General features: G+C 48.2%; 1 protein-coding gene across 2 annotated transcripts in view; it reads right to left on the bottom strand.

The window, feature by feature from the left end:
• LOC149348134 (uncharacterized) overlaps nt 1-27,225 on the bottom strand; it is a 299,145-nt gene that overhangs the window by 251,308 nt on the left and 20,612 nt on the right. The window contains exon 1 of one of the 2 annotated variants that reach the window (XM_089587944.1): nt 12,781-13,399. The exons of the other annotated variant lie outside the window; for it this stretch is intronic. Coding sequence (XP_089444070.1) covers nt 12,781-12,868 — 88 coding nt within the window. The 5' untranslated portion in view covers nt 12,869-13,399. Of the gene's footprint in view, nt 1-12,780; nt 13,400-27,225 lie in introns of those variants that run through there. 2 annotated transcript variants of the gene reach the window in all.

A 27,225-nucleotide genomic window follows, 5' to 3' on the forward strand; every position in this document is an offset into this window, starting at 1 on the left:
AAATGTCGACCACCTGGGGTTCATTAACGTGCACTGACATCGCACAGTACACGGGCCTCTAGAATTTCTCCTCCAAAGAAATTCCAGCCGCCGCGGCCGGGATTGAACCCGCGTCTTTTGGGTCAGCAGCCGAGCACCATAACCGCTGAGCCACCGCGGCGGCATTTGCGGAGAATGTCGGTGGTGTAAGCAGCATTAGCACAAAGCTTGTTAATGAAAACTTGGTCCGCCCGAGAGAGTTAGGAGGTGTCAAGGGGAAAACCCCGGAAGGTATGAAGAAGACGGTGACGACTGATGTGACTGAAACAAAAATGTCAGATGGCAATGTTCTGGTCACATGGAGCTTCGGGAGAGACACACGGAATGGCATCGTCAACAGGGCTCAGCGGAGGTAAGAAGACGCTCCTTGGCCTCTTCATAAGCGGAGTGGCATCCGTGTGGCCCGGAGTATATACGACAGCACTGTTCAGTATGCGCTGTTCAAACTTGAATACAATACGAAGGAGCTGGTTCGCGACTGGATTGGTAGAGGTAGGGCGATTTAGTTCAAGAGTGGCAGCATGACAATGAGCCTAACTCGGATTGAGATGTCGAGCATGGTGGATGAATGAGTCGACTGGAGGTGTTTCGGGACATACAGCAATGAAATAAACGTATCACACTCGTCAAACATATACACAGGTCTTTGCGAACATGCAGACCAGCAAAATTTCAACGTTCTTTTATACTAATCATGCCCCTCACCGACTGGTTGAGCCCAGGAATGATATCAAAAGGTCGTGGCATCGACCGCTCACTAACGAAGGGCTAAAGGAATAAAATGGAAATAAATAAAAATCGAATCACTACTTTATCCCAGTCTTCGCTTGCATTAGTAAAATGGGCACATGGGCGGCATGGGACGGCACAGCAACTGCGTTATGTACAGGCGCGCTGGGTTCACGGTTCAAACCGGGACGCAGCTTTCCAGTGCTGTTAATAATACATCACGGCCCCTTGGATGCCCAACTTATACCACCGGAAGGTTGACCGAAGCGGTGGTGGGGAGAGGGGGGGGGGGGGTGAGGGTGCTATGTTTATACATCGAAAGGTCGTCGATCTGCGGAGGGAGGGCGGTAAATAAGAGAGAGCGAGAGAAAAATGCAAAGTCAATAAAAGCGCTAAAAACGGCTGGCTGCTAACAAAAGTGCATCGTTTTCTACATCATGTTCGGGGGCTGTGCAACCTGCGTGTTAAAGAATAATGCGGGTGGTCAGTGCCCGTATCGCGCCGCTCTCCAGCGTTTACAAAATTTCAAAACACACTCCATACCCTTTGTAGGCACTCCACAAGCTCTCCAAGGGAATCTTTGTACAGCGCTTGTTCCCGGCCTTCGACGCTCACAGTGCTATCTTTATTTTTTTTACAAAATTTGCAGCTGCTACACTATCAAAATATTTAGCAGCGCATGGACGCTGGTGTAGCTGGCTTGGCCATTTGCGCGAAGTGCCCGGTTGTTGCGACAGTGAAAGCCTTTAAGAGTTAGAGCGCAGTAGCAGTGGCTAGCATCAAACTAATGACACTCTTCAAGCGTCGTCCAGCGTGTTAAGGTGCGTTGGCCGTGGCATCTACAATATTTGCTGCTAACCAGTCATCATAAATCATTTCTTTGACGAGACGCAAATAGAAGATCAAACCACGCTGTGGTCATTCTCAGCGTCGTAAGGCGAAATTGCGCACCTAAAATGAAAGTCCACGACAGCAATGTATCTAAACCAACACCCGCCGCGGTGGCTCAGTGGTTACGGCGCTCGGCTGCTGACCCGAAAGACGCGAGTTCGATCCCGGCCGCGGCGGCTGAATTTCGATGAAGGCGAAATTCTAGAGGCCCGTGTGCTGTGCGATGTCAGTGCACATTAAAGAACCTCAGGTGGTCGAAATTTCCGGAGCCCTCCACTACGGCGTCCCTCATAGCCTGAGTTGCTTCGGGACGTTAAACCCCAATAAACCAAACCAACCATCTAAACCAAGATCAACGTTAATTGTAAAGCATTAGGTGCCCCATGAAGCCAAAATACACCTTTGCTCGTAAAACTGACCCATTGTCTGGAGGAAATTGACGTCACCACAACAAAGCATTCCCAATGGCTGGGGCGAAGTGACGTCACTAAACCAGAGCGCTCTCAGTGGCTGGAGGGACGTGACGTCATGAGGCGGAATCAATCCCATTCGCTGTAGAGAAGTGACGTCACTTTCGCTAAAGGCCTCAACAGCTGGTAATGCTGTCGCACTGCCAACAAATAATACAATAGGGTGCACCTGTGATTTTATTGGTGCATCGTGATGGTTTGCATTCAGGCAGTCGTACACACTCGAGTTAGACAGGCAGTTAGACAGGCAGAGCAGAACGGTGGGGCTAAGAATTAACATGCAGAAAACCAAAGTAATGCTCAACAGCCTAGCAAGGGAATAGCAGTTCGCAATTGGTAGCGAGGTGCTGGAAGTAGTAAGAGAATTTGTCTACTTAGGGCAGGTAGTGACCGCAGATCCGGATCATGAGAGGCAAATAACTAGAAGAATAAGAATGGGGTGGAGCGCATATGGCAGGTTCTCTCAGATCATGAATGGCAGCTTACCAATATCCCTGAAGAGAAAAGTATACAACAGCTGTATCCTACCGGTACTCACCTATGGGGCAGAAACGTGGAGGCTGACAAATAGGATTCAGCTTAAGAGCAACACAGCCAGCTATGGAAAGAAAAATGATAGGCGTGACGTTAAGAGATCGGAAGCGAGCGGAGTGGGTGAGAGAACAAACGCGTGTTAATGACATCCTAGTCGAAATCAAAAGGAAGAAATGGGCTTGGGCAGGGCATGTAATGCGAAGGCAAGATAACCGCTGGTCCTTAAGGGTAACGGAGTGGATTCCAAGAGAAAGCAAACGTAGCAGGGGACAGCAGAAAGTTAGGTGGGCGGATGAGATTAAGAAGTTTGCGGGGATACAGTGGCGGCAACTGACAAAGGACAGGGTTAGTGGGAGAGAGACATGGGAGAGGCCTTTGCCGTGCAGTGGGTGTAGTCAGACTGATGATGATGACGATGACACACTCGAGCGGGCAGAGAGCAGTGCTTCCACTCCGCGTCGAGATGTTTCCCATCTGAACGCGGTTCGCATTATAACGGGCGCCTCTCTGCTTTAAGTGAAAGCGGTCGTCGCGCATGGCTGCAATGTTTCGCATGTTCAAACTTGCGCAGTTCAACTTTCTTCCACCACCTCCTCCAGATGCGGGCACAAAGAAGGCAAGGCTCGACCGACGAGTCTGCAAAACCGTCGGGAGCCCGTATCTTTTCAAAGCCTCTCTTCAGCTCTCATCTCTGCTTTAATTTGCGAAGAGTCTATCTCAGGGAGAAAGCGTTTCAAAAGATATTCATTCATTCGAATGCTCGGTTTCATTCCGGAACGCTAACTGCAGACCGCAGCAGAAAAAAAAAATGAAATGTTTGCACAGTTGCTTCCGCAAACCGAATGCGGGCGTTTTCTGGCGAAGCTAACTCGCGCGCAAAACATGCCGCATGGGCTTTGCTTCTTTTTTTCCATTTCTAAGGCCTGATAAACGTCGAGAACTTCAGTCTGCCTCTTAAATATATATAACACGTTTTGCAGCGATCTAGCCTTTGCAAAACAGCACGCTGGACACCCGTATACGATAAACAACGTAGTATATGCTGGCGGTCAAGCTTTCTAGTTTTTTTTTTTTTTGTCTAACCAGCTTGAGCCAGCGAGTTAGGATTAGTGTCGTAGAACAAACTGAATGCATTGAGAACAGCAGAGCGCATATCTCTAACCCATGTCTTCTATCCTCGTCTCTCCCCCCTCTTCCGTCTGCTATCTTTCTGAAACTTTCGTCGTCAAAGCTGCGGCAAATAGTATTAAACCGTTCGTTAGTATTAATCCGCTATTAGATGCAAAATACTCTTGAAATTTGGGCACCACGTTAGCTTTCAAAATTACGGTCGTCGTTCTTCTTTTTTTTTCTTTTGCCTTTGCGAAGTTATCCTTAGGATTGTCAGCCACTTTTGCTCGCTTGTAAATGATACCTCGTTCTTCTTTTTCTTATTGTTTCATGCTGCATATTTGTTTACTTTTTCTTGTATTTTTTACGCAACTGCATAGTTTAAATTGTATTCCATTCTCTGCTCTTGCTCTAAGTGAAACCGAAAGGTGGGTGAGGTGGTGAACGTTCATTATAAAAAAATAGCGCAAAGGAAACACGAAATACGGACAGGATGACTAAGACAAGCGCTTGTCTGCGTCGTCCTGTCCGTGTTTCGTGTTTACTTTGCGTTATTTTTTACGGCACAAATTGCGCTTGCTCTTCTGTAGGTGATGATGATGATGTCCTCAGGCTTAATGGTATAGTGCCGCTGTCTTTCGTCTTTATCTAATCCCTTTCAACGTGATGATAATGATGATGTCCTCAGGCTTAATGGTATAGTGCCGCTGTCTTTCGTCTTTATGTAATCCCTTTCAACGTGATGATGATGATGATGTCCTCAGGCTTAATGGTATAGTTATAGTGCCTAGAATATACTGGCAATATAGTATAGTGCCGCTGTCTTTCGTCTTTATCTAATCCCTTTCAACGTGATGATGATGATGATGTCCTCAGGCTTAATGGTATAGTTATAGTGCCTAGAATATACTGGCAATATAGTATAGTGTCTCTGTCTTTCGTCTTTATATAATCCCTTTCAACGTGATGATGATGATGATGTCCTCAGGCTTAATGGTATAGTGCCGCTGTCTTTCGTTTTTATCTAATCCCTTTCAACGTGAACACAGCTCTCTTAGACAATCCACCCTTAAAAGCTGTGGGGCTGGTGTACGGAAAATAAACGCATAAACTTACAGCCAGTAAGGCCAGTTCTCGAGTTAAGATACCATTTTCCAGAACGTTGTGAAGTGAACGAAAACAATAAAAGTATTTCTCGCGAACTTCCTCGGTTCTATGCACGCGCATTTCTTGGATAATAGGCACAGTCTGGTCGAGAGCTACCAGACTAATCTAATTATTCCGACAAATGGGAGCCGAGATTCCTCTTTTCGAAGCGCAAGCATAAGCTGATATGAAATTCTGCCGAGCGCGGGCTAGGCGTTACGAGAAAAAAAGCCGCTTGTAACCAATGGCCGAGCTCCATTTCAAGCTTTCGAAGCCGCGAAAAGTTGGCGCGGAGTCGACCAGCGATAACTGAATTAAATTATTATAATTCGCGTCCCAGCATATCGCGAATGCGGCGATTCTTTTGTCTGCCAACACGCCAGGGCCGACGCCCATTCACGTATTCAGCGGAACGCCAGCCCTGATCGAGATTTGCCGTGCACGTGAAGTTGGGGTGAAACGCAAGCTGCCGGGAAACAAAGATGAAAGCCGGGGTGGTATTCTCCCGGTGTCGCCTTTTGAGACATGTCGCATTCGCTCTTCGCTGATTGGCTCGAGCCGCGGTGACGGCGGCGTGACGACACGGATCCGCCTTCCTGCTACGTCATCGTGACGACGCCCCAATTTACTACGCTTAGTCGAACAACGGAATGGGCTGAAGCGATTCGCGCGGGCGACGGGCTACGAAATTGATACTAGACGCCATGGATCCCAATCTCCTTGCCTGGTTTTTGAGCCGTGAAGAAAAGTAGACACCGCGACCAGTTTGCTTTGGCCGACGAAGCTTTTGGATGTCGCCGCGGCTATCGTGCGAGTGGGCACACGACAACACTGGGTTTCCTTTCCTCGCACTCCATCGGAGCGAGCAGCAGTGAAGCAGGGATTCTTGCGGCGCGGCCAAATTACCGTCTGCTGAGCCGGGCTGCCGCTCGCCATGCGAACTCACTTTGCACCGTCGTAAACAGACGACTAAGCAGACGTTGCCCGCAGCGACGAGATGGCATTATGAGTACTCACTGACTGTATGCTGCTTGAAATAAAAAATAATCATCTCTGCTATAATTAACAACTACTAATCAAAGATACGAAACTACTGCTGCTAGTGAATCAGCAGTGGTAAATTGTCGCTTCTGGAAGCGAATGAAAGCATCGCCGAAGAAAGTGCCGGCGGCGTTTTCCGTTTCTTCGAGCAACTGTACGCACTTTTTTAGGCCCCGCCCTAATGCGACATGTCGCAAAAGGCGACACCGGGAGAATACCACTCCTGTTGAGAAACCCAGCGCACTTCGTGTTGTCAGTGACTGTTGCCAAGCACCGACACCTGTACTCCCCTTACGAAGCGTCGAATGTTGCCCCGAAGGTAGAGCGCGTACAGTGACCCTTTCATAATTAGCTACTATTGTTATCGCTATTGCTATCAACCCAGCTATTCCGTACTCACTGCGTTCGCTGCAAACTGCACAGATCACAATAATTTTTGCTATCGTGCAAATCTCTCTCAAACCGGCTCGTTGTTACACAGCTCGCACGTGCCCAACATATTTCTCAAGGCTTGCTGTAAGATTAGGTTGGTTGGTTTATGGGGTTTAACGTCCCAAAGCGACTTAGGCTATGAGAGACGCCGTAGTGGAGGGCTCCGGAAATTTCGGCCACCTGGGGTTCTTTAACGTGCACTGACATCGCACAGTACACGGGTCTCTAAAATTTCTCCTCCAAAGAAATTCAACCGCCGCGGCCGGGATCGAACCCGCGTCTTTCGGGTCAGCAGCCGAGCACCATAACCACTGAGCCACCGCGGCGGCCCTTCTGTAAGGTTACTCACTTGCTGTAAGATTACTTAAGACTACTGTGCTTTTCATACGAAAGGCTTGTTTTATTATTTTTTCTCTTCCTTTCTAATGACACTCCTGCTCATTAGCGTGCATTCGTAAGGCAACGCACAGACTACGTTCACCATTATTCGCCAAGAAGCAACGCACTTTTGTGGCATAGACATGCCAGAACAAGCGAATTTATTTCACTTCCCATATACCACATGAAACGGACTGCAATATGTTGATGAACTTCTGGGTGTGTTTTGGTTTTCTAATTGGACTACACGGCTTATGCAGAACTACAGTGATGGACCGGCACTGTGAATCAGTTGCATCGACAAATTATCATTTCTGCCAAATGATTGTTCATCTCAGAGAAATAAGAACAGACCGACCTTAAACCGATGTGGCACTCCGTCTTGGTGATGTGCTCAGCCTAACCTCCTGTCCAGTGCTTTGTTGTTCTGTCTTTTTGAAATGCCTTTCGTGGCGTTTTCCGAAAGCTTTGTAAATAGTTCATGTAAATAGAACACAATTTCAGCGTAATAAATGCCATATTTTAAACAAAAAAGAAGTGGTTTTATAAGCTGCCTACTCACATCGCAGTCTGAAAGTCCTTGGTTCGATATCCCCCACCTTCGGAAGGAATTTTATTGTTTCTTTGACACCACGGTGACGTAGGTTTCTTTGACACCACTTTTGCGGTCAACGACGACAACGCCAGATTTCGTTGCTGATCCCAGGCATATAATGCTTTCTCAATAAAAGCATACTTCAAAATAATTGGGTGCGCTGCTGTATCAGCAAGTGCTGAAATGGTTTTCGTTCCTGCTCTTCGTTTCGCATGCGTACTAGCCGAGTATACATGCTCACTGTTATCGCCAGACAAGAGGAAGTTAGCCGAATTTCTCAGTCATTAATTTTACTGCCTTACTGTTTTTTTTGTTTTTTTGTTTTTGCCGTGAACTTGAATTTATTTTACATTTATGCTATTTGGGGGCCACTGCTGACAAAATGCAGGATGAACAGAAATTTCATCCCACTATTTTCAATGCCAGGGCATTATAAGACTAACTCAGCAGCCGCCGCATATAAAAATGGCTGCGGCTTAGCTTGGTTAAGCGCGGTAATTGCGAAAGCAATATCCGTAGCTACGCAATGGTTCAGCTGGTAGTGTAGCTGGTGGTGGTGCTTGTGGTTAGACTTGTGGTGATGCATCGGTTATACAATCCAATCCAATCGAATATGATAATATGGTAGCTACCAGCCTCGCTACGCGACGGGCTGAAAGTACAACTAGTATTGCTTTCGCAATAAAATACTCCGTCACAGATAACCTCGGCGTCAGTTAGTGGGGCTGGGAATATTTCGGGCCTGCTTGGTATCCGATCTACACCACGGTAATCAGCATTAATTTTTTCACGTTATGTGCATCCAGTAGCTCACCTTTTGAGCCCTTGTTCTCGATGTCTTCTCTTGGGACGCCTTGTGCGTCTTGGGTACTTTAATTTTTTTTGTTTTTTTTTTTGCTGTAATTATCCGCATGAAAACACTTTTATTTAAAGTGAGATCCTGTATTACTAGGATTTAAAATGCATATTTTTTGGCAGTACACCTGGTTATTATTGTTTGTTTTTTGTTTAAACGGAATCTGGATTGAATATTATGATGGCAAGTCATCTCATATCCTGCAGAGAATTAAGACTTACGTCACTGTCTATTCAAAGGCGAATAATTAATTCGCTAGCTTGTCGCGACAGCTTTGTTGCGACACACGCCAAACGTAATGAAATATCGTCGAGTAAAACTCTAGTTGGGGTGAGTTGGTTCATGTTGAAAGAAAAAACTGGAAATGGCGAAATAAACGAGGACACGGAAGGCACTCAAAGGACAGGACTGACGCCTGACGGACTGACGGAATGAAATATTTATGGTGTCTTCGACTGGTCGCTCCCACGATCCGGTTCGGATTTGGCAAAGTGAGAGCCGCTCTAGCTCCGAGCGCATAGCGAGACCGGTCAAGCCGAATGGTCAGCAAGTTTTCAGAGCGAAAGCGCAGGAAGCAGAAAAAGGACGTAACTTCCGTGACGGCGTACCCAGCGTAATGATTCGTCTGCTTTTCGACATTTCCCCTCACAGAGCCACACAGCAGGGACGTTTAAAGCGCCAAAACTTGCTTCTACGGATGCGTAAGAATGCCTCGCCAGACCGGTCGTGATGTGCCCTGGCTACCCTGGCTTCGCATCCGCCTCCGCGAAACGGCGGAAGTGGCTCTGTCACGTGAACACATCTCGGGGCCGCTCCGACTTATTTCTCGGAGCGCCTCAGAGCGCTCTGAGCTGGAGGCGGGCGCTGTGAAAGAACCAGCCGAATGTAGTCAGAGCGCTTGATTTCGACCAGCCGAACGTGCGGCTGCATCTCAGAGCGCTCTAGAGCGATCTGAAACGACCAGTCGAAGACACCATTAGAAACTTGTGTCCCCGGTACAAATGTGACCCAAAGAAAACAGCGATCTTCACCGGCGGGTCATTGGAGGTTTTTTTCGAACAGCTTATCTGTCACTGTTAACTGCCGTCGGTTGGCAGCGACAAGTGTGAAAACAGCCGTTTTCTACCGGCATAATTGTCCTCTGTTTTGCGGCAATCGCTGATATCGAAAGAAATGCTTTGGCTGCTGAAAGCCCGCATAGTTAACGCTCCAGCACGCATGAAGGCTGCATAAGTCTTAACTAAAGTCAAGTTGAACGGCAAGCTACAGACGTTTCATCAGCAAGAAACTACGTGAACAGCTCCCGCCGTGTAAACTATGTACAGAATAGCACATAATATAATATGGGCCACGCCTCATCGTCCATGCTATTCCCTAAAATAGAACAGGTTGGTTTATGGTTTATGGGGTTTAACGACCCAAAGCGACTAAGGCTATGAGAGACGCCGTAGTGGAGGGCTCCGGAAATTTCGACCACCTGGGGTTCTTTTACGTGCACTGACATCGCACAGTACACGGGCCTCTAGAATTTCCAATCCAAACAAATTCAACCGCCGCGACCGCGATCGAACCCGCGTCTTTCGGGTCAGCAGCCGAGCACCATAACCACTGAGCCACCGCGACGGCTTAAAATAGAACAGTCCGCTGCCATTCTCCACAAGTGTACCTGCGGCAGTTACTTGCGGAAGTATCGAACAACCATTATTTTTCCCAGCTGACGAGTTTGACCGCAAAAGCGTGGTCCGTACTGTTAAAGGGCGACTGAAGCGGTTTTAGAATTCGATGAGTTTAAGGTTGCCGAATGTGCAAAATGTGCAGGTAGAGCCTGCGAAATCGTTTTGCTCTAGCATTTGAAATGGTGGCGTGATCGCCGAATAAAGTCGTCGTCGGCGGTCAGGCTTCTCTGAAGTGCACAGCGACGGGCAGAGGCCCCGATAATGACGTCACATATAACGGCACTACGTTTCCAGCGAAGAAACCGTTATTCCATGGAAGAAAACCGACGCCATCGAAGGTGAAGCTCACAAAGCATTGTTTGCCAGCATCGGACGACGCAGAGCCGCATGCAGGCGAAGGTAGCGGACATTAGAAATTTCGGCAACAATGACGTCACTGCCGAGTTTCCTCGCACTCCTCCAACATAGTGAAGAGAAGCCTAAACATCGTCGCGGTTTTAATCGACAATTATGTCGCCATTTTGAATGCCAGTGCAAAAATACTTTGCATGCTTTATCTAGAAGCTTTATAGATTCGAATTCTTGAACAATCTCGAATTTTCAAAACACCGTTTCAGCTTCCCTTTAAGTCCGCGACAGAGCATCGCAGTTTCGTTATATTGCTTGTCTCTGCAAAATTTCCGCACATCATAGAAACAGGCCCCCAACGGAACAGTGCAGCTGTTGCTTGACTTGCTGTCACACGCCGGTCACGGATAAACGCTCGAAAAGAAATGTTTAGCGAAGTTATGACATTGCTCAGCGAAGTCTTTAATACTGTGACGTCACTCGCGCGTCGGTCATTAAGCTGCATATGCATTCGACCAGGTTTTCATGGCATTTTGAGAAGTTGCGCTAAGTAAGGTAAAGAATTCTCGCGATGTCGACCATAAATTTTCTCCAGCATACTCGTAGATGAAGGTATCGTGTACCGTGCGATAAGGCAAACACGGGGGGGGGGGGGGGGGGGGGGGGGGGGGGTAAGGATGGTGCTTTGCTTCGGTTGACGAGCTTGTTGTGGGCAAAAAAAAAAGCAAAGAAAACGAGACAGAATTACATAGTTTCCCGGAAGATGACATTTAGAATATCAACCGTTTTTCCGCCCTTCTGACACGCGAAGCAAATTTATTACGCCCATAAAGATTTCGCCAATCCCTTCTTTTCTCGTCCAAGAGTCCCTCTAAACTTTGTTATCTTAATACTCGCGGGAAGATCGGTTCCTACTTTGCAAGAATGATCAGTCTGAGACGAAATATGGTGAACAGGAGATGCGGATCTTTGCGAATAGGGGGTCACCATGGCATAATGAATGAAAGAACGAGAAACGCAGAAACATGCGCCATATGTTAAGGTCTGAAATATTAAAAGTTTCCTTTATGAATGATGCACTTTGATACGGTGGGTATGATGAAAGGATGAAGCCTGCAGCTTTTTTTTTTTTTAACATGCCCAAGTTGGTATTGCTGCTTGAATTTCACATTTGAGGCGTATTTCAACGTACGTCCCAGGAGAGATGTGTATGCCTTGTATGTACATTCTAAGAAGGATATGTAGGCATTGGAAGCGTTAACAACTAGATGCGTGTTCATAAGCCGCAAATATAGAGTAAGCATGTTTCAGTTCACGCGTGAATTTATAAATATCCTTAACGAGAGCTAGTCAATGCACTTGACAAGGCTTCCTACACATTGACCATCGTGTAGGCTATTCTCGTTAACTGAGTATTGCCGTTGCTAAATGCCGGTCCAGCTTAACGGTGGCTGTGTGCAACAAAATGCGAACTCCGTTTTCTATCACGCATTGCGCAGTATCTCTTTGATTCCGAACTGTTATGAAATCCACGGTTTACCACGCTGGCTAGCATTTGTACCCAGCAACTTACGGGAGGCATTCGCAGATTGCAAAATTCTCTGCAAGCCCTTTCACTCCGCTGCATCGTGATGAAGTGCGCTTCACTTGTCCTCAGTTTCAGTTTATAGCACAAAAACACACGACGAGCTTCGCGCAGTCATGATAACAATGACATACATTTTACTGAAACACAAAAGAATCCATGCGCGCCAATGCATTTCGCGAAACACTTGAATGCTCAGAGCATTGCGGCGCCTGACGAAGGAAGCACTAACCAGCAGTGGTCAGGAATAACTGTCTGCGTATACTAATAACAATAAAGGTGTATATTAGCAACAACAAAAGCAGGTGCTGCACAAATGCATTCCCAGCATTTTCGATTACTGGTGGATGATTAAATTTGACCTCGAATGGCAAAATGACACACTCTGAGTAATTAGCCAGGAACAAGGTGGCACTTATTTATTTATTTATTTTTGACACTGAGTGTTCCGCGCGGCATAAAACATGGTGTTAGTCACGAACGGTAGAATAAGTTACAGAAATGCATGAAGCCCGGTTGCGTGTAAAAAGTCACATAAGCTTCGGGCGTAAATGTTTTTCGTTACCCACACGTTCAAACTAGGTGGCACTTCCTATTGCTGAAAAGTATCTTGCAATGGTGTAGTTGAAAGCAGGAGACGAATTGCCACTCATTTCATTGGTTCTTTATCTCGTGGGAGCTCCTGTGGAATTGTGTGTATTATGACGAGGCTAGTTCTTCATCTACAGCTATTCACCTCTTCTTTTCTCTTTCCAAGCGCCTCACCCTACCTACGTGGTCATATATCCCGTGTACGCCATTTAAAGACGTGGGTTGTGTTCAGAGTTACCATGTGGACTTTGTAGCGATACTCTTATTTATGTCAGCTGCACAGTGGGGGCGGAAAGTCAGGCCTGCGGCAATCTGACGCGCAAGCTGCACTATGCATCCCTGCATTAAAATACACTCACCGTTCTCGCACAGTTCGTGGGCATCCTCCTCCCCGAGACGTTGGCCCACTCTGTGCTTGCGCCTCCAGAAGATCCAGAAGGAACGCATCCGCTCGGCGAACGCTAGGAGCTTCGTCGCGGACACCCGGTGCGAAACCCGCGCACGAAAGACGAAACTTCTCTCACCCCACCGACGCCCCCGTGAACCAACGAGGTCCTTGACACCGCACTTCGCTCACAAAACTACACAAAGAGGTGACAACAGCGACGATAGGTTCTGGAACCGAAGAAAAACAAAGCTGAACAATGCACCGACGGCTAACTAACTAGTTAGTGGTCGCACGCTAACGAGACGACTTCGACGTCAAAACGTTCCGGCGCCGACGCTAGCCGCGTTCGGTCGCTGCAATAACGACGGTAGCAGGAGAAGGGCGGCGGCACTTCGAAGTCAGTTTGACACATCGTAACAACGACGACGGCGACGCCAGAGTCGCTGGCGCAACGCCGGGGCTCGTTAACTTGCTCCGGCGGTGGTGGCGGCGTTGACGGCGTGCAACGTGCTTCCACAGCCGACGCCCGGCGCGCCACAAAAGTTTCGCGCGCTCCACGAGCCTTCCAGCTCCCTTCTGACAGTCGCACTCGATTCCCGCGCCCCGAATCACGCGCGCGCCGATGCTCGCGTGAACTCCCCCAGTTCTCCTTTCCCCGAACCCTTTCCCCAAACTCCCTAAAGCGCCCTCCTTTCTCTCGCTTTTCCGTGCTTCCCTCCAAACCTTTCTAGACCTCGGTGCTTTCCCTCTCCTTTTCACCACCGTTCTCTCCGCTCTTTCCCGGCGTTGAGAACGCACCAGCATCCTCTTCAGACGCCTCCCTTCCCTCTTTCCCTACTCTAGGTTGTGGGGAAGGCAACGCTGCCTCTCCAGAGTGTGCAGACAAACCCTCTTTCCCGCCGAAAGCACGGACACACTAGCTGCCCTCTTCTAGTTGCTCTCCTTTCCCCACGTTTTCCCCACTTTCGTTGAGTAGGGAGCCTTGAACATCCTCTTTCCAAGTCCCTTTCCCTCTCATAGTCCTACTTTGTTTGAGGATGCCGGTGGCGTATGTCTGGGGAGAACATGCCGGCACTCAATCCCCCTCACCCTCAACAAAGACCTTCGCTGACGCCACCATGCTCTCCCTTTTTTCTCCCAACTTGCTCGATAGTGTCTCTTTCCCTCAACGAGGTGGCGCCACTGCGCAAATTAGGTTTCCAAGTTTTCCGCTTCGCCGATCCAGAGGGCGCTGCGCAACGTCCGGACTCGGCTCCCTGATTGGGCAGCTTGCTTTTCCTCCATACCGAGGCCGTCTATCTAGAAGAGCTTCTCCCTACTTTCTTTTTCCCGCTGCATTTGTCCTTCCTTCCTTTCTTCCTTCACTCCCTTATGCCGCCTCGTTCCCCGATGTCGCGACGCGCTCTCTTCAGGCGCCGGGAGAACTCCCGAGAGTGTCACCACTTCCGATGGGAGCTCATAGCCGGCGCCACAAGGCGGGGTCCAGCGAGGGAGTTGTAACTGCTTTTGTTGCGAGGCGGCAAAGGGGGAGGGGTCACGGAGAGACGTGTTAAAGCTGCCTTCGTCCGCGCTACAAGTGCCGCAATAAAACAGGTCTCTTTTTATCACACAGTAATGGTTGTCATCGTTTTCGGTTGCGCTCGTTCTGGCATGTGCATCACTTCTTTATGGAGAGGAAATGAATTTATATACCCAAGCAAAGTCTAGTACAAAAAAAGGCGCATGACGATAGCAAATGAAAGTGCGACAAAGTACGACCGCCCGCAAGACATGAAACGTGTTTTACTAGGCCATGTTTTGCTTGTTAAGCGTTCTCCGAAGGCCGGGAATCGCAGGTTGGAGGAAAGGTAGGGGGAAGAAATGGGGGCTGGAGGCATCTCACTGCAAGAAGGTGCACGCAGCAGTGTATAGAAGCGTGGAACAGTTTGGGCAGTATGGCGTTTCCCTATGCCTTTCCATGTAGTCCAGAGAAGTGCTCTAAAAGAGAGGGGGGGGGGGGGGGTCAAGAATTTCTTATTCTGAAGCAGGTGAAAACCACCAAGTTTTATGTTATCTTTCTATTTCTTATATACCTGCTGTTTCTTATATACTTGGCTTACTCTGGCCCTGCCGACGGAATAACGGCGACCCATTTGATAGCTTTGTCAAAAACTGCGCCCACCTAGAAGTGAAATCATGTAGGCTGTTGCGTCGCGGAGTCCTTGACAAGAATATTCACTAGCGTTGGTCGAACCTTTCATAAGGTTTGGAAATCTGGAATCTAGGATTCTGCAATATTAGTTTCACTGCGTACGCCGCTGTGGGGCATGGTAATTCGTTCACGGCGGTTTGCGTTTCCTCAGGGGGGGAGTGGTGTTTTCTGTTCCTCCCGTGGGCACTCGGATAAAAGCATGCGTAAGCAGCAAAGCAGCAAGGAGCATTCGGCTGGTCGTTGCAACAGTTTTATTGCAGTTTCGACGAAGGACTGCGAATATTCCCCACTCGGCTGCCAGTTACTTACCCACTGCGCGCTGAAGCTGAAGGTCGGAGTTAACAAATAAAATTATAAAAGAAGCCTTACGAAACGCAGCCATGAAACCCGGTGCAAGAGGTCAGGAAGCATTGAGACACGGCAGTTGCAAAAGTGGGGCTTAAACCGAACGGGGCTTTTGGGAAATCCCTAAAGCTTTTCGGTGTTCGCCGCACACTTTCCGGGTTTTGCTTTACGCTCTTCTCTTCCGGACGTTCGTTTTTTATTCGTTTAGCATTGTTAAAAAGAAAACAGCTACCTTTCTATTTTGTGCGGTTGTAAATGGAAACGGTGTGAAATCGGCTTCGCAGTTAAATTATTATTCAAAAGAAGCGAGTGCCACAGCATTCAACATGGTTTATTTTTCGGTGGCTTTTGGGTGAATGTCGGTTAACTGCGGGTTTGCTAATGACAAAGCAAGAAAAAATCATCAGTTCGGATTAGTTAGTTAGTCAGATTAGTTTTATTTAACAAGTTTCCCTTCTGCCCTGCTGCTGCCATAGTAAATGAAACTTGTAACCAGATAAGCTGCCTTCTTCGCAGTTTTTTATCCTTGTTTTCCACCACAACCTTGCAGCTCCTTGTTCGTGAAAATAAATCAGATCAAATCAAGTCCGTGCTGATAGTTTCGGAACATTAGTGCAGGCTAGGCGTAAGTAAGACGACACGGGCGCTGTACTCCAAGCAGTCCCTCCGTCTCTCAACACTAGAATCACGCCGCGTCGTTTCACGCCTGTGCTTACTTCATACATTTTATCATCACACAAGATCACGGCACGCTCTATTAACCGCCCCACTACGAACGTCCTCCCGGCACAGTCACGGTAACCCGATAGCACGCATCAGTGGCCACACGTCTGCTTACAACAACAATTTTTTCCCAACGCAATAGCACTCTGGAATTCACTGCCTAACGACATCGCTGCATGCACTGATCACAAAACATTCCGCGAGAAAATAAAAATTCACCTCACATAGATATTGATCACTTCTGCGCTCATTGTAGCGAATATTATCTGATATATCTTTAAAGGGCCACTGACCAGGGTCCGGACATTTTTGAAAAACAAGCCCACTGCATAGATGAGGCATCGAAGATAACCTCTGCAAAATACTAGAGCCATGCGCGCCCCGAAAAGCTGCGAAAATTCAAATCAAAGCCCGTTCGTTCTTTCCTTCCTTCAAAAACGGGCCCGGCCCACTACTCTGCACCCCGCTGACGTCAAGGGGGGATACTTTCGCTAAAGGCACTCCATTGGTGCATCGTTCTGACTGACGGGAGAAGGTTGGGCGTAGCCTTGGCGTCGCGTCGTCTGCACAAGGCTTTCCGCAGCGCCTTCTATTCTGGCTCATGCCTACAAACCCGCATGAAGGAACAAAAAAAAAACTGCGGAGGGAGCGTGCGGCGACAGCCTTGAACCCTAGCCATAAAAAGTAAAAAAATAGTAAAACTGAGGGAGTTGGTTCGCCCCCCCCCCCTCCCCCCCCGCCGTGATCACGTCACGAGACGCTCTGCGTGCGCGCTCCCTTCTCAGTTTCTTTTCTTCTATGCGAGCCCCCCAAAACAAGGTTTTAATTAGTAGTGCAGCAGAGCCTTTCCCTCGCTCGCCCACTTCACCGCTCCGCACACACACCGCTTATCTTTCGTGCATCTTGCGTACGCCTTGACTCCAATGAATGACATATGCTTTGGAGCGGAGAAAAGACACAAACACACAGAACACAAACACGCATGGAGAAAAGCAAACGGGCGGTTGCCGGGTCCGCGCTTCGCCGTGTGTTTCGAACACAACCGACTTCCGCCCCTCCGCTCGTGAAACGGTGGGGAGGCCTAAAAGAAAATGAAAAGGTGGCTCGTTAACTGGGAATGACAAACAGATGTATGAAAGGATGCGCTCGCTAACAAGTCTAGGTGGTCGAGCCGATCGCGCCTCTCGATCGTTCAGTGTGCGGAGAAAATGCAAAAACCAAGAAAAGAATTCTATTGAAGGCGGGGCCATGACGTCGCCCTGTGACGCACTCCACAGACACCACGCCTCCGGCTTAGACCGGAGAACGAAGGGGTGATTTTGTCTTGCCGAGCCTACTCGACGAGGAGCGGGAGAGAAGAATTACGAGGAGGGAATGGAAGGAGAGGAGGCTCGCTCAAAGAGAGGTAGAGAGTGTCTGCTGCGCTGGGGTGGGCACGGGCCCTTTAACGCGCCGTGTCAAGGATGCCGCCGATGCGTATGCGTCTCAGCCAATGGAAGCGCTCTCTGACTACCACGTGACTGGAAAAGCCAGTCGTAGAGCAACTTTTGCTGTTTTTTCATTGCCTGGTTTGCATTTCATTTTTCTTGGAGAAATCCGGCGTCGCAACCTTCGGAAGCTGTTATCTCGCCCCTTCCCGACGGTACCAAGACGGCGCTGGCACGCTCTAGGACCATCAGAAGCACAATTTGCTCACAATTTGCAGTAACCGCATACAAAAATAACGTCATGTGCAAAATTTCTACTGTATTTCTACTAATTTTTCGCCACGAGACAGAAGAAGACCCGAAGATAACGAGAATAAAATAAACTGAAAAATGAAAAATTTCGAAATTGGCCATTTTATTTGCCTCTTCACTATTAAACGGGTGGTACTTCGATTCCCACTATTTTTATAAGTGACCGTGAAGAATCTAAAAAAATGCATGGTGGAGATTCAATGCTCCTTAGCCAATAGAAGAGGACAATAGTGTTGTTTTTTCCGTATCTGCCCTACGTGATACGGCGGACATAATAGGCCAAAAACGAAAGAGCCGAAAGCTTATTGGTATAGGTATAACCAGCCAGTTACTTTGTTAGTCAGCCTGAAGCCGAGAGAAGCAGCGGATCAGTGGTTCTGGCTTTCATCTTCTGAGCCCAAAGTTGTAAGATCAATTCTGGACACGGTTGCAGAATTACCACGGAGAGCAAACGCAAAAGCTCCCGTGTGCTGTGCTATGTCATTGCTGCTGCTGATGATTATGATCTTTATAAAGATGATGATGAAACTACCGGACAATGGGCGGTAGTAATCCGGATCATTCAAGCTAAAGAACGCCACGGGCAGCTTCTTGGCAATAAACAACGCATACCATGCCATATTAGTCAGCCTATACAGCCGCCTTCAGCGGCAGAGCCGAATTCCATGGGCTGGTATCTTGTCGGAGTTTATCCGCTATTAATCGCCGTCCGAACAATTAGCTAGGACAAGGCACACGTTCGCACGTGGGTGTATCGCTGCCGCCGAGAGCGGCTGTTTCTCTCGTGAGGCCGGTAATTTGATAAACTCGGCTAACACCGGCTAACTCGATCAGCGCGGAAATAAACGCGCCGACGAGTGGGAACAATTTCATTTGGGCGAGCTCCTCTGCTTTGCCCGTGTCTAGAAGTGGAAGAGAATAACGAGAGGCTGGTTAGCGGAAATTCACTACAGGCAATTTCAAATAACTGTCGTACTTTACGCAATAATGTGTACACGGCACCCGGGGCCGCATCGTTACATTTCGCACCAGGTGCAGAGCAAGGGTGTATCACTGCAACGCAATCCCAGCAATTCTGGGCAAAAGCATTCTCGAGACGCAATTTTTTCATACACTGTAAGATTTCACTGTAACAATCAATTTATCCATCAATATATCGCAAACCATCCACCCGACCGGAGTCTTGCATTTTTTTTTTTCTATCGTCAAAAGCGTTTCTCATTGGTTTTCTATGGCAGTGTTAACTGCTCGGTGCGATCGATGGAACCGCTTCATAAGAAAGAATGTGCTACGCATCAGAAGAATTGACCATTACATTCAATATTTCCATAACAGTACCCTGCAATTTTCCAATATTCAAAATTCCTGTCAGAGAATGCTGGATATGCCTTTGATGTGGTTCCTTCATAGGCTGAGTTGCATTGGGACGTTAAAGGCCAATAAACCAATAAACCAAACATTCAAGGTTAGTGAAAGATGGCATCGTCATTACCCGCACTCCAGCCTCTCTATGCAAGTATTGCGTCCACCAGACTGAACAGAGTGTGAACGGGCTAGTTGACAGGCTTAAGGAAGTAGTATATACACAGATGACAACGGCAAGAACATGCGAAAGAGTGGCTGCCAAGACTAAATTGAACAACAATAAAACTTGGGTTGGGCCTAGTTGGTACATGATGTTGTGAATCGTGTACCAACTAGGCCCAACCCAAGTTTTATTGTTGTTCAATTTAGTCTTGGCAGCCACTCTTTCGCATGTTCTCGCCGTTGTCATCTCTGTACATACTGCTTCCTTAAGCCTGTCAACTAGCCCGTTCACACTCTGTTCAGTCTGGTGGACGCAAGACTTGCTTAGAGAGGCGGGAGTGCGGGTAATGACGATGGCATCTTTCACTAAGCGCGAATGTTTGGTTTATTGGTTTATTGGCCTCTAACGTCCCAATGCAACTCAGGCTATGAAGGAACCACATCAAAGGTCCCTTGGTTGCGCAACCTACACCTTCACAACATAAATTGAACAAGAAGCACGTGTCCCAGGAGAACGAAGGTACCAAGCGTAAGGAGACTATTGTTATCCCTTATACCCACTCAGTCTCACACCGCATCGAAAAAGTGGGTCGGAAGTGCAACGTTGACGTCGTGTTATGTTTGCTCAGAAAACGAAGCGATACATGCCAAGCTGTGTAACGAAGGCGAGAGCCAAATATAGGAAGGTTAGGTTTGGTTCAATGGGGGTTAATGTTCCAAAGCGACTCGAGCTATGAGGGACGCCGTAGTGGAGGACTCCGTATAATTTCGACCACCTGGCGTTTTTTAACGGGCACTGACATCGTACAGTATGCGGTCCTCTAGCATTTCGCCTCTATCGAAATGCGACCGCCGCGGCAGAGGTCGAACCTGGGTCGTTCGGGTCAGCAGCCAAAAGCCGTAACCACTGAACCTCCGTGGCCGCAAAAGTATAGGCAGGAGTCTGGGAGATGGCTGTACTGTAACGCACGGTGACAAGATGGTTGACTGCCTCAAAGGCGTTGTCTACCGGATTCCGCTTTCATGTGGAGGTTATAATATTGGTCAGACAGGTGAGTGCTTGAACGATCGCCCGAGGGAGCAGATAATTCATTGGACAAAGTTGCTGGATATAGTTTAGTGCTGCATTGTTGAGAACCCGATCTCAACTGTGCCCTTCCGTTTGAGCAAACGTCCGTCATTTTGAAATATAAGGATCAGAAAGCAAGAGAGATAGATCACACTGATAAGAGCAGTTCCGTCATTATCGCTAGAAAGCCGTGAAACTGCTTTTTAAGAAGACGCATTTTCGGAAATATAATCATAAAAGTGTAATGGGCAGTGTTGTTTTTTGTTTTTTTTTTCTCCTGTTTAGTTTTATTTTTGGCGCGAACGGTTATAAATGTTCGTGTGTGTAATAAAATTTTGAGCAGAAAGTCAGGGTTCGTGGTGTCTTCTCCATTTTGTTCCTCATCTTTACTCGTCATTTGTGCCATAGATTGCAACTAACACGCCCACCTACCCGTTCTACAAATATGAATAGTCCCCGGAATTCATCCACAATCATTTTCATACCAACGTCAGGCATGAAGCCCAAATCACGTTTACTGAGCTCAGGAAATACCAACGACTGCACTGATGACACTTCTTTCGCTGTGCATACTAGTCTAAACGTGCACAGAAAGTGAGCATTGGGTATCGACGCATTATAACGCATATGTATGCAATCGAATGGGCGGTATATAAACCTAATAATGTTATTTTTGTGCGCGTTTATGATATCGAACCAAAAAAGCCGATAGTAATCAGGATGGAGCAAACAACGTGAAAAAGCTGGCCTTGGATCATGGCTGAGTTTAAAGGCAGGTGAAGACGACACGCCACCAATTACGAATCGAACCCTCGACCTAACCCAGTCTCGTGTGATACTCCGTGAACCGGGCTACTATGGCGCCCGTCCTCCCTCGTAATTTTTGTGAGCGTGCGTGCGTGCGTGCGTGCGTGCGTGCGTGCGTGCGTGCGTGCGTGCGTGCGTGCGTGCGTGCGTGCGTGCGTGCGTGCGTGCGTGGGAACGCGGTTCGCATGAAAGAAGCACCCATCTGCAAACCTAACGCATAGGCACCAAGAAACGACCGAAGCAGTACAAATACAAGGGAGCAAAAGCCTTGCGACATGTAGTCTTTCCTTTTGCTGCCTCAGCAACAAATATAATTTCTCCGATACACTAAAAACACTCTTTCTCAAAAATTCTCCTCTGAAAAGACGCTGAAAACACTCCCTCCGAACTTCCCTCGATCTCAAACGAGCGTTGGCTGCTCCCATCCAGCGCTTCTCAAAAGCGGTGCAGCCAAAAGAAAGGCTCGCTGATGCTGCCTTATCCAGACCACGCTTTCCTCCGCGGCGAGGGGCGTGGGCAGCCGCTGCGACCTCCGCAAATCGATACAGCAGCGCGCGCTTTCGCTCACGCTGCCGCTTTGCTGCGTTGTTCGAAGCACGCGCACGTGGCGGCCATGGTTTTCGCCGAGTCCCGACATGATGACGGGACCGTTTCCCTTCCGACTTCTCTCTCAAAAGGGCCCAGAGTGAAATGAACCAAACACTTTGACGTGAGGTAGATGAAAACGAAATTTCTCGAATCAAGAATTGATTCTGTATTCTTAAACTGCCGATCCTTTGTTCCGTCGAATATTTCTCTGTGTTCGACAAAATATTACCGCGAATCTTCGCAGCGTTTGTTTGTTGTGTTTATTTGTTCATGCTTCAAGGCTTCTGGCACGCCGCTTTATCGCTTCGTTTGTGACGCAAGACGCGCCTAGAATTATCTCGATTGATCCCATCCAGGCGGAGCCGATTCTACTTTGTGCCAGAATGTTCTAGTAACTTCCCAAGCTTTATCTCGAATGTTCGCTATCAGCTTTAAAAAGAGCACGGCCGACAGCGGCGGGCATTCTGTTCGACGACCGCCGAGCACGGTTGTTGCTACGCCGCCGCCGAGTGATTCAGTTCTTTGCGGGCGCAAGTCAGCCCGAATAAAGAGTTTCGTTTCGAAGACGTTCTCGCTGTTTTCCTGTTTGCCGTACTGTCACCACTATGTGACAATATCTGCCCTGAAGTTAACGAGCTTATTCGAGTGCGTCTTGTAGAACTTTCGGGACTACGATGGGGACTCCCTGTTAACTCAACGCGCAATTTTTTTGTGTTCAGTCTGACGAACACTAGCGCAAAGATAGACTGCGTTCCTGTGCTGGTCTCCGCGTTATTGCCGCAAGTAACTCCCGCGTACTGGCCGGTTGACTGCCACCGAAACGACAACGGGTCCAACCGGCAAGGCCTTAGGCCGCAGTTTTGTCTCCGCTTCTCCCCTCGAAGATGCTGCTGAAGAGAGCGAGGCTGGAATTGAGCCAAGACTGCTTTCCCCTCAGCCCAGAGAGGAGTGAAAGCAGAGAACGGGACAGAAAAATTGAAAACAAAATGCGAAAGCAGGGTGCAGTGAATAGCCAGAAGAACGAGGCAACAATGGGGAAGCCAATGGGGAAGAAAGGAAAAGAAGGAAGTAGAATGCAACAGAAAGGATAAGTAGACACAAGAGGCAGATTAATGAGGAAAAGGGAAAGAAAGGGAATAAAAAGGGAAGCAGGGCGAAGAATAAAGGAATGAAAAGGGAAAGCGGTAGGGAGAAAGGAAAATAAAGGTCATAGGGAAAAGAAGGTGGCAACGAAAGAAATCCCATGAAGACAAAGGTACAAGGGAAATACTGAAATAAATGAAAACAAGGAATGGAGACTGGACCCTTGAGAAAAGTCTGAATAAAGGAAGAAGCAAGAGAGGGACAGAAACAAAGCAAAGGGGAAGAAATGGGGAAGCTCAGTGTTTTGTTTTGTTTTTCTCCTCTTGGGCGGAGAAGTGACAGCGGCATGCCGCATTCCTCCAACCTCTCCCCGTGACTCCACCTACTCCCCGGAGCCCGTGTCTCTTATCGTTGGGTCCACCAGGGCAGCACTGCCTTGGGGAGGCCAGTGAAGACGGGTGTTTACAGCAACGACATTCTACGACACTGATGGTAATGCCGTTTACTGCGAAGCCACTCGTTCAGCTGTCACTTTTAAAGAAATGAAGGAAGGAACACAGAATGCGAAAGAATAATCCGAAGGGGGAAAAGGAGGAGGAATTAGGTTGGCTGCACCGTGTGAAAGAGGTGTCGTGCGGGAAATGGGTACGCCAGACCTAAAGCTACCGAAGGAAAGCAATGGGTGAATGAAAGAGAAGCAAATAAAGCAGAAGAGGGGATGCGGCAGGCAGCATTCTGGGCACGCCTGGGGCACCCTCCGTCGAAGTGCAACACTGGCCGGATTGGGAGAACGGGCGGTAAACAAGAAAGACGAGCCGGGGCCAGCGTGACTGCCAAGCGTGTGTTGCAAGCGCAGCTGCCGCACACCATCTCAAGGCCCGCTCTAATAAGCGCCGGCCTTCCCGCGTGGGCATCCACTCCCCGCCGGCAGTGCGTCCCCGCATCCCTAAGAAGAGGGCGCAATTTCGTTGGATTGGAACAGCCACGGCTAGTAAAGGCTTCGGAGGAAACCAGCCGACCGAGTCAGTGGACTCTACCCAATACCTCTTTGGGCTGATAGCCTAAGGCCATTTTCCCTTCCTACACATGCGAACTCCGGAAAGGCTTTGAGCCATAGGGTAGTATTTATCTAGGCTGTCTGTTTATCTATCTATGTGCCTATCTCTCTGTCGGTTTGTGTGTCTATCTATATACGTATTTATTTTTACCTACCTACTATATGTCTGTCTATGTATCCATCTAATCTATCTATCCGTCTAGCTATTTATTCATTTAACTGTCTATCTATTCATGTATCTTCCTTCATGAATGTCTGTCTACCTGTATGTCTGTCTTTTCTTCTATCTGGGTTGTCTGCCTGTCAGCTTGTCTTTCTGTCTATGTGGTCAGTGTGTCTGTCTGTATGCCTGCCTGTCCATCAGCCAGCTTACCTGGCTGCCTGGATGTCTACCTATGCCGGTGTGTTTGAGTACTCTTGATGCGATGTGAAGCGATATGTCTGGTATTCGTGCTTGCTCGCCCACAGACGGACCAAGCAGGCAGTGTGCGTGACCCTGGGAGAGTTCAGTGTGTCAGCGGAAGACCGTCACCCGCTTTCTCCTGTGGCCTGGCAAACAACACTTGAGTGGTTATCAGACCGACAAGGGCCACTAACGCGAGCACATATCGCCGTTGCGGTCGTATAGTAATAGGATCACGTAACGAAAGGGGGGCAAAAGTGGAGCACTGAGAAAAGAACGGGGCATAGAATACTCGAAGATAAACGAATGTGTGGCATGGGAATAGTAAAGGAGACTAGGGAGAGCTCTCTGCTCCGGGGTGTAAAGCGTGCTGTTGTCGATATTAATGCAATTAGCGATGAAACCATCTCGGACGCAAACTGTTCCTCTCCTCATTCTCTCTTCATCTCTCCAAACAAAGAAACAAGGTCCGCATTTATCAGATGGCTTCTATGAATACCTGCCCCCCTTACCGTGCCGCTTTTTATGGCCCAGTTTTCAAGAAGGAAGTTATTTCGGAAAAATAGCACGAAAGGCAGTCAAAGAGAATACACAAAACAATGTATACTTTGAGGAATAAAAATTCACAAGGACACGTAATTTCATTGCGTCACTCCCGGTTTGGTGACGTCACGGCACTCAGCCAATCGGAATGTTCCAGTCTGATGACATCACTTTCCTCCAGCCAATGGAAATGAACCATTCTGATGACGTCACTTCCTTCCGGAAAATGAAAATTTTATGACAGACGACTCCTCCTGGCCCCATGGGGCTTCTGATGTCATCACATTAAAAATGGCTAGTAGCTTTAAGTTCACCGTACAGTACGTTTTTTGCTATGCTGCATACGGTCCACTCCCCGCATATCTGACAATGTGCCTCAGGTTGCGTCATGCATTCACCGGACAGTCTATTTTAGGGTATTTGAAATTCATTCGAATCAGTAAATTGAATCTAAACAAACTGCTTTGTAATTGTAAAGATGAGTTATACCGGAAGGCCACAAAAAATCCGGTGCGTTAAACTGGATGCAAGGCTGTTACCGCCACAACTAACACCGCTACTATACTCGACTCGCACAAGCGTAGCAGGCACGTGAGACATCAAGAATAGAGTTAAATTAGGCTCACGAGCTCGGAAAGCATTCGCGAACACCGCTCGTTTGGCGGCACTGTGGAGGGTCTGTCCGAGGCCTGCCCTCGATAATACCGGCCGATATAAAACGCGAACAGTTGGCCCCAAAAACAATAGCTGAATCTTGCAACTGTTTTTGTTCTTTTAATCAGGCTATAACTAGCAATTTCATAAGATGCTACAAAGTTTTCATTTCTTTTAATTTCAGGAGCGCTAATTACACACGCACACACAATTTAAGTCTGGGTGGTTTCTCCCACGGCTAAGTGTAATTCGAAGCTGCGCATTTAAACTTGAATTCCTTAAGTTGGACGCAACTACGAGCATATGCTTTGGTTACAAAGCTGATTGCTAGATTTTAAACACTGCTGCAGTTTTGGTGGTTTATGGTTCATGGAGGTTAACGTCCCAAAGCGACTCAGGGACGCCGCGGTGAAAGGCTTCAGAAATTTCGACCACCTGGGGTCCCTTAACGTGCACTGACGTCGCACAGTACACGGGGCTCATGAAAATCCAACCCGTAAATGCCGGGGGTTGATGTTCTGTACGCTATGAACTGAACTGTAACGTCGTGAAGTTCGCTAGAGCTCGTTACAATAACTAAGAGATTGTATGAGTCCACGTTAAAACATGGCTCATTGCCGCAAACTACAATAAATAAACAGTTTACTGAGGTGAACTACCCAAGCTAAACTAATGAGAACTTGGGCACGTGGATGGGGATAGCGAAATAACGCGCTGCCAAAACGAGATATCCGCTTCGGACGCGACGCTATAATGACAGAGCAACTGGAGAAGGAACAAGGTGCGCGGCATGCAATTACCGCTATTCTGTTATGTGTGGTTGCAGCAATAAAATCCGCCCAAGGTTATGGGGCCGTCGGCAATTGCGAGCACGGTAATGATCGCTTTTCCGCCAACAATGGAGTCGGGTAAAACGACACCGCCGGGAAGACGACTCGGAGTGACATCTTGATAACGGCGGCTAGATTACACCGTCCGCTACATCATCTGCGCTCGCCCGCAATGTCCGCCGCCGTCTTTCAGCAGCGGCCAACTTGGAAGCGGCCGCGTGTGGACGCATTGGGGCTCTAATGCACTGCGGCCGGACGCCATTTGGGCTGTGGGACGACTAGGCGGGTCCGCGGCAGTGTGCGTTACCCCAAAGTGCTGCGAAGGCGCAGAGTGGTGGTTGGAGGCCGCTGTGCTGCCAAGGCCGAAAGCATAAGCCTCGGCCAAGGTCGTCCGGATGCAGTGCATGGTCGCGGCGTTTATGCGTCCCTTCCTCGAGAGCCTTTCCTACGCGAACTGCAGCTAACATTAGAAGCCTAAAGTAAGCAGGACACGCTTATTCCAAGACCACGTGATGGAACTCAATCTTGTTTAAAACTGAAACATATTGGAAACTTGAAACACATTTATGTTTGTAATAAGGGAGTCTCATTGACGTCCACCCAAGCGCAGCCATATGGCTACAAAGGAAAGCTATACAGCTTTCTCAGGGGTGGACGTCAGTGAGTAATTACTCCCTTATTACAAATCTACTTCACCTTGGGGGATTCCCCTAAACATTTGGTCAACACTGTTCCCACTTCGAGTTATTGATCAATTCGCTCTCGCCCTACCATAAGCTTGCCGTCCCGGTTAGCTCAGTTGGTAGAGAGACTGCTCCGGTGAAGCGGTGGTCCCGGGTTCGAACCCCGGACCAGGA

This window comes from Amblyomma mixtum, chromosome 4 (assembly GCF_055824585.1).
Source record: "Amblyomma mixtum isolate Tamu chromosome 4, ASM5582458v1, whole genome shotgun sequence".
NCBI lineage: Eukaryota > Metazoa > Arthropoda > Arachnida > Ixodida > Ixodidae > Amblyomma > Amblyomma mixtum.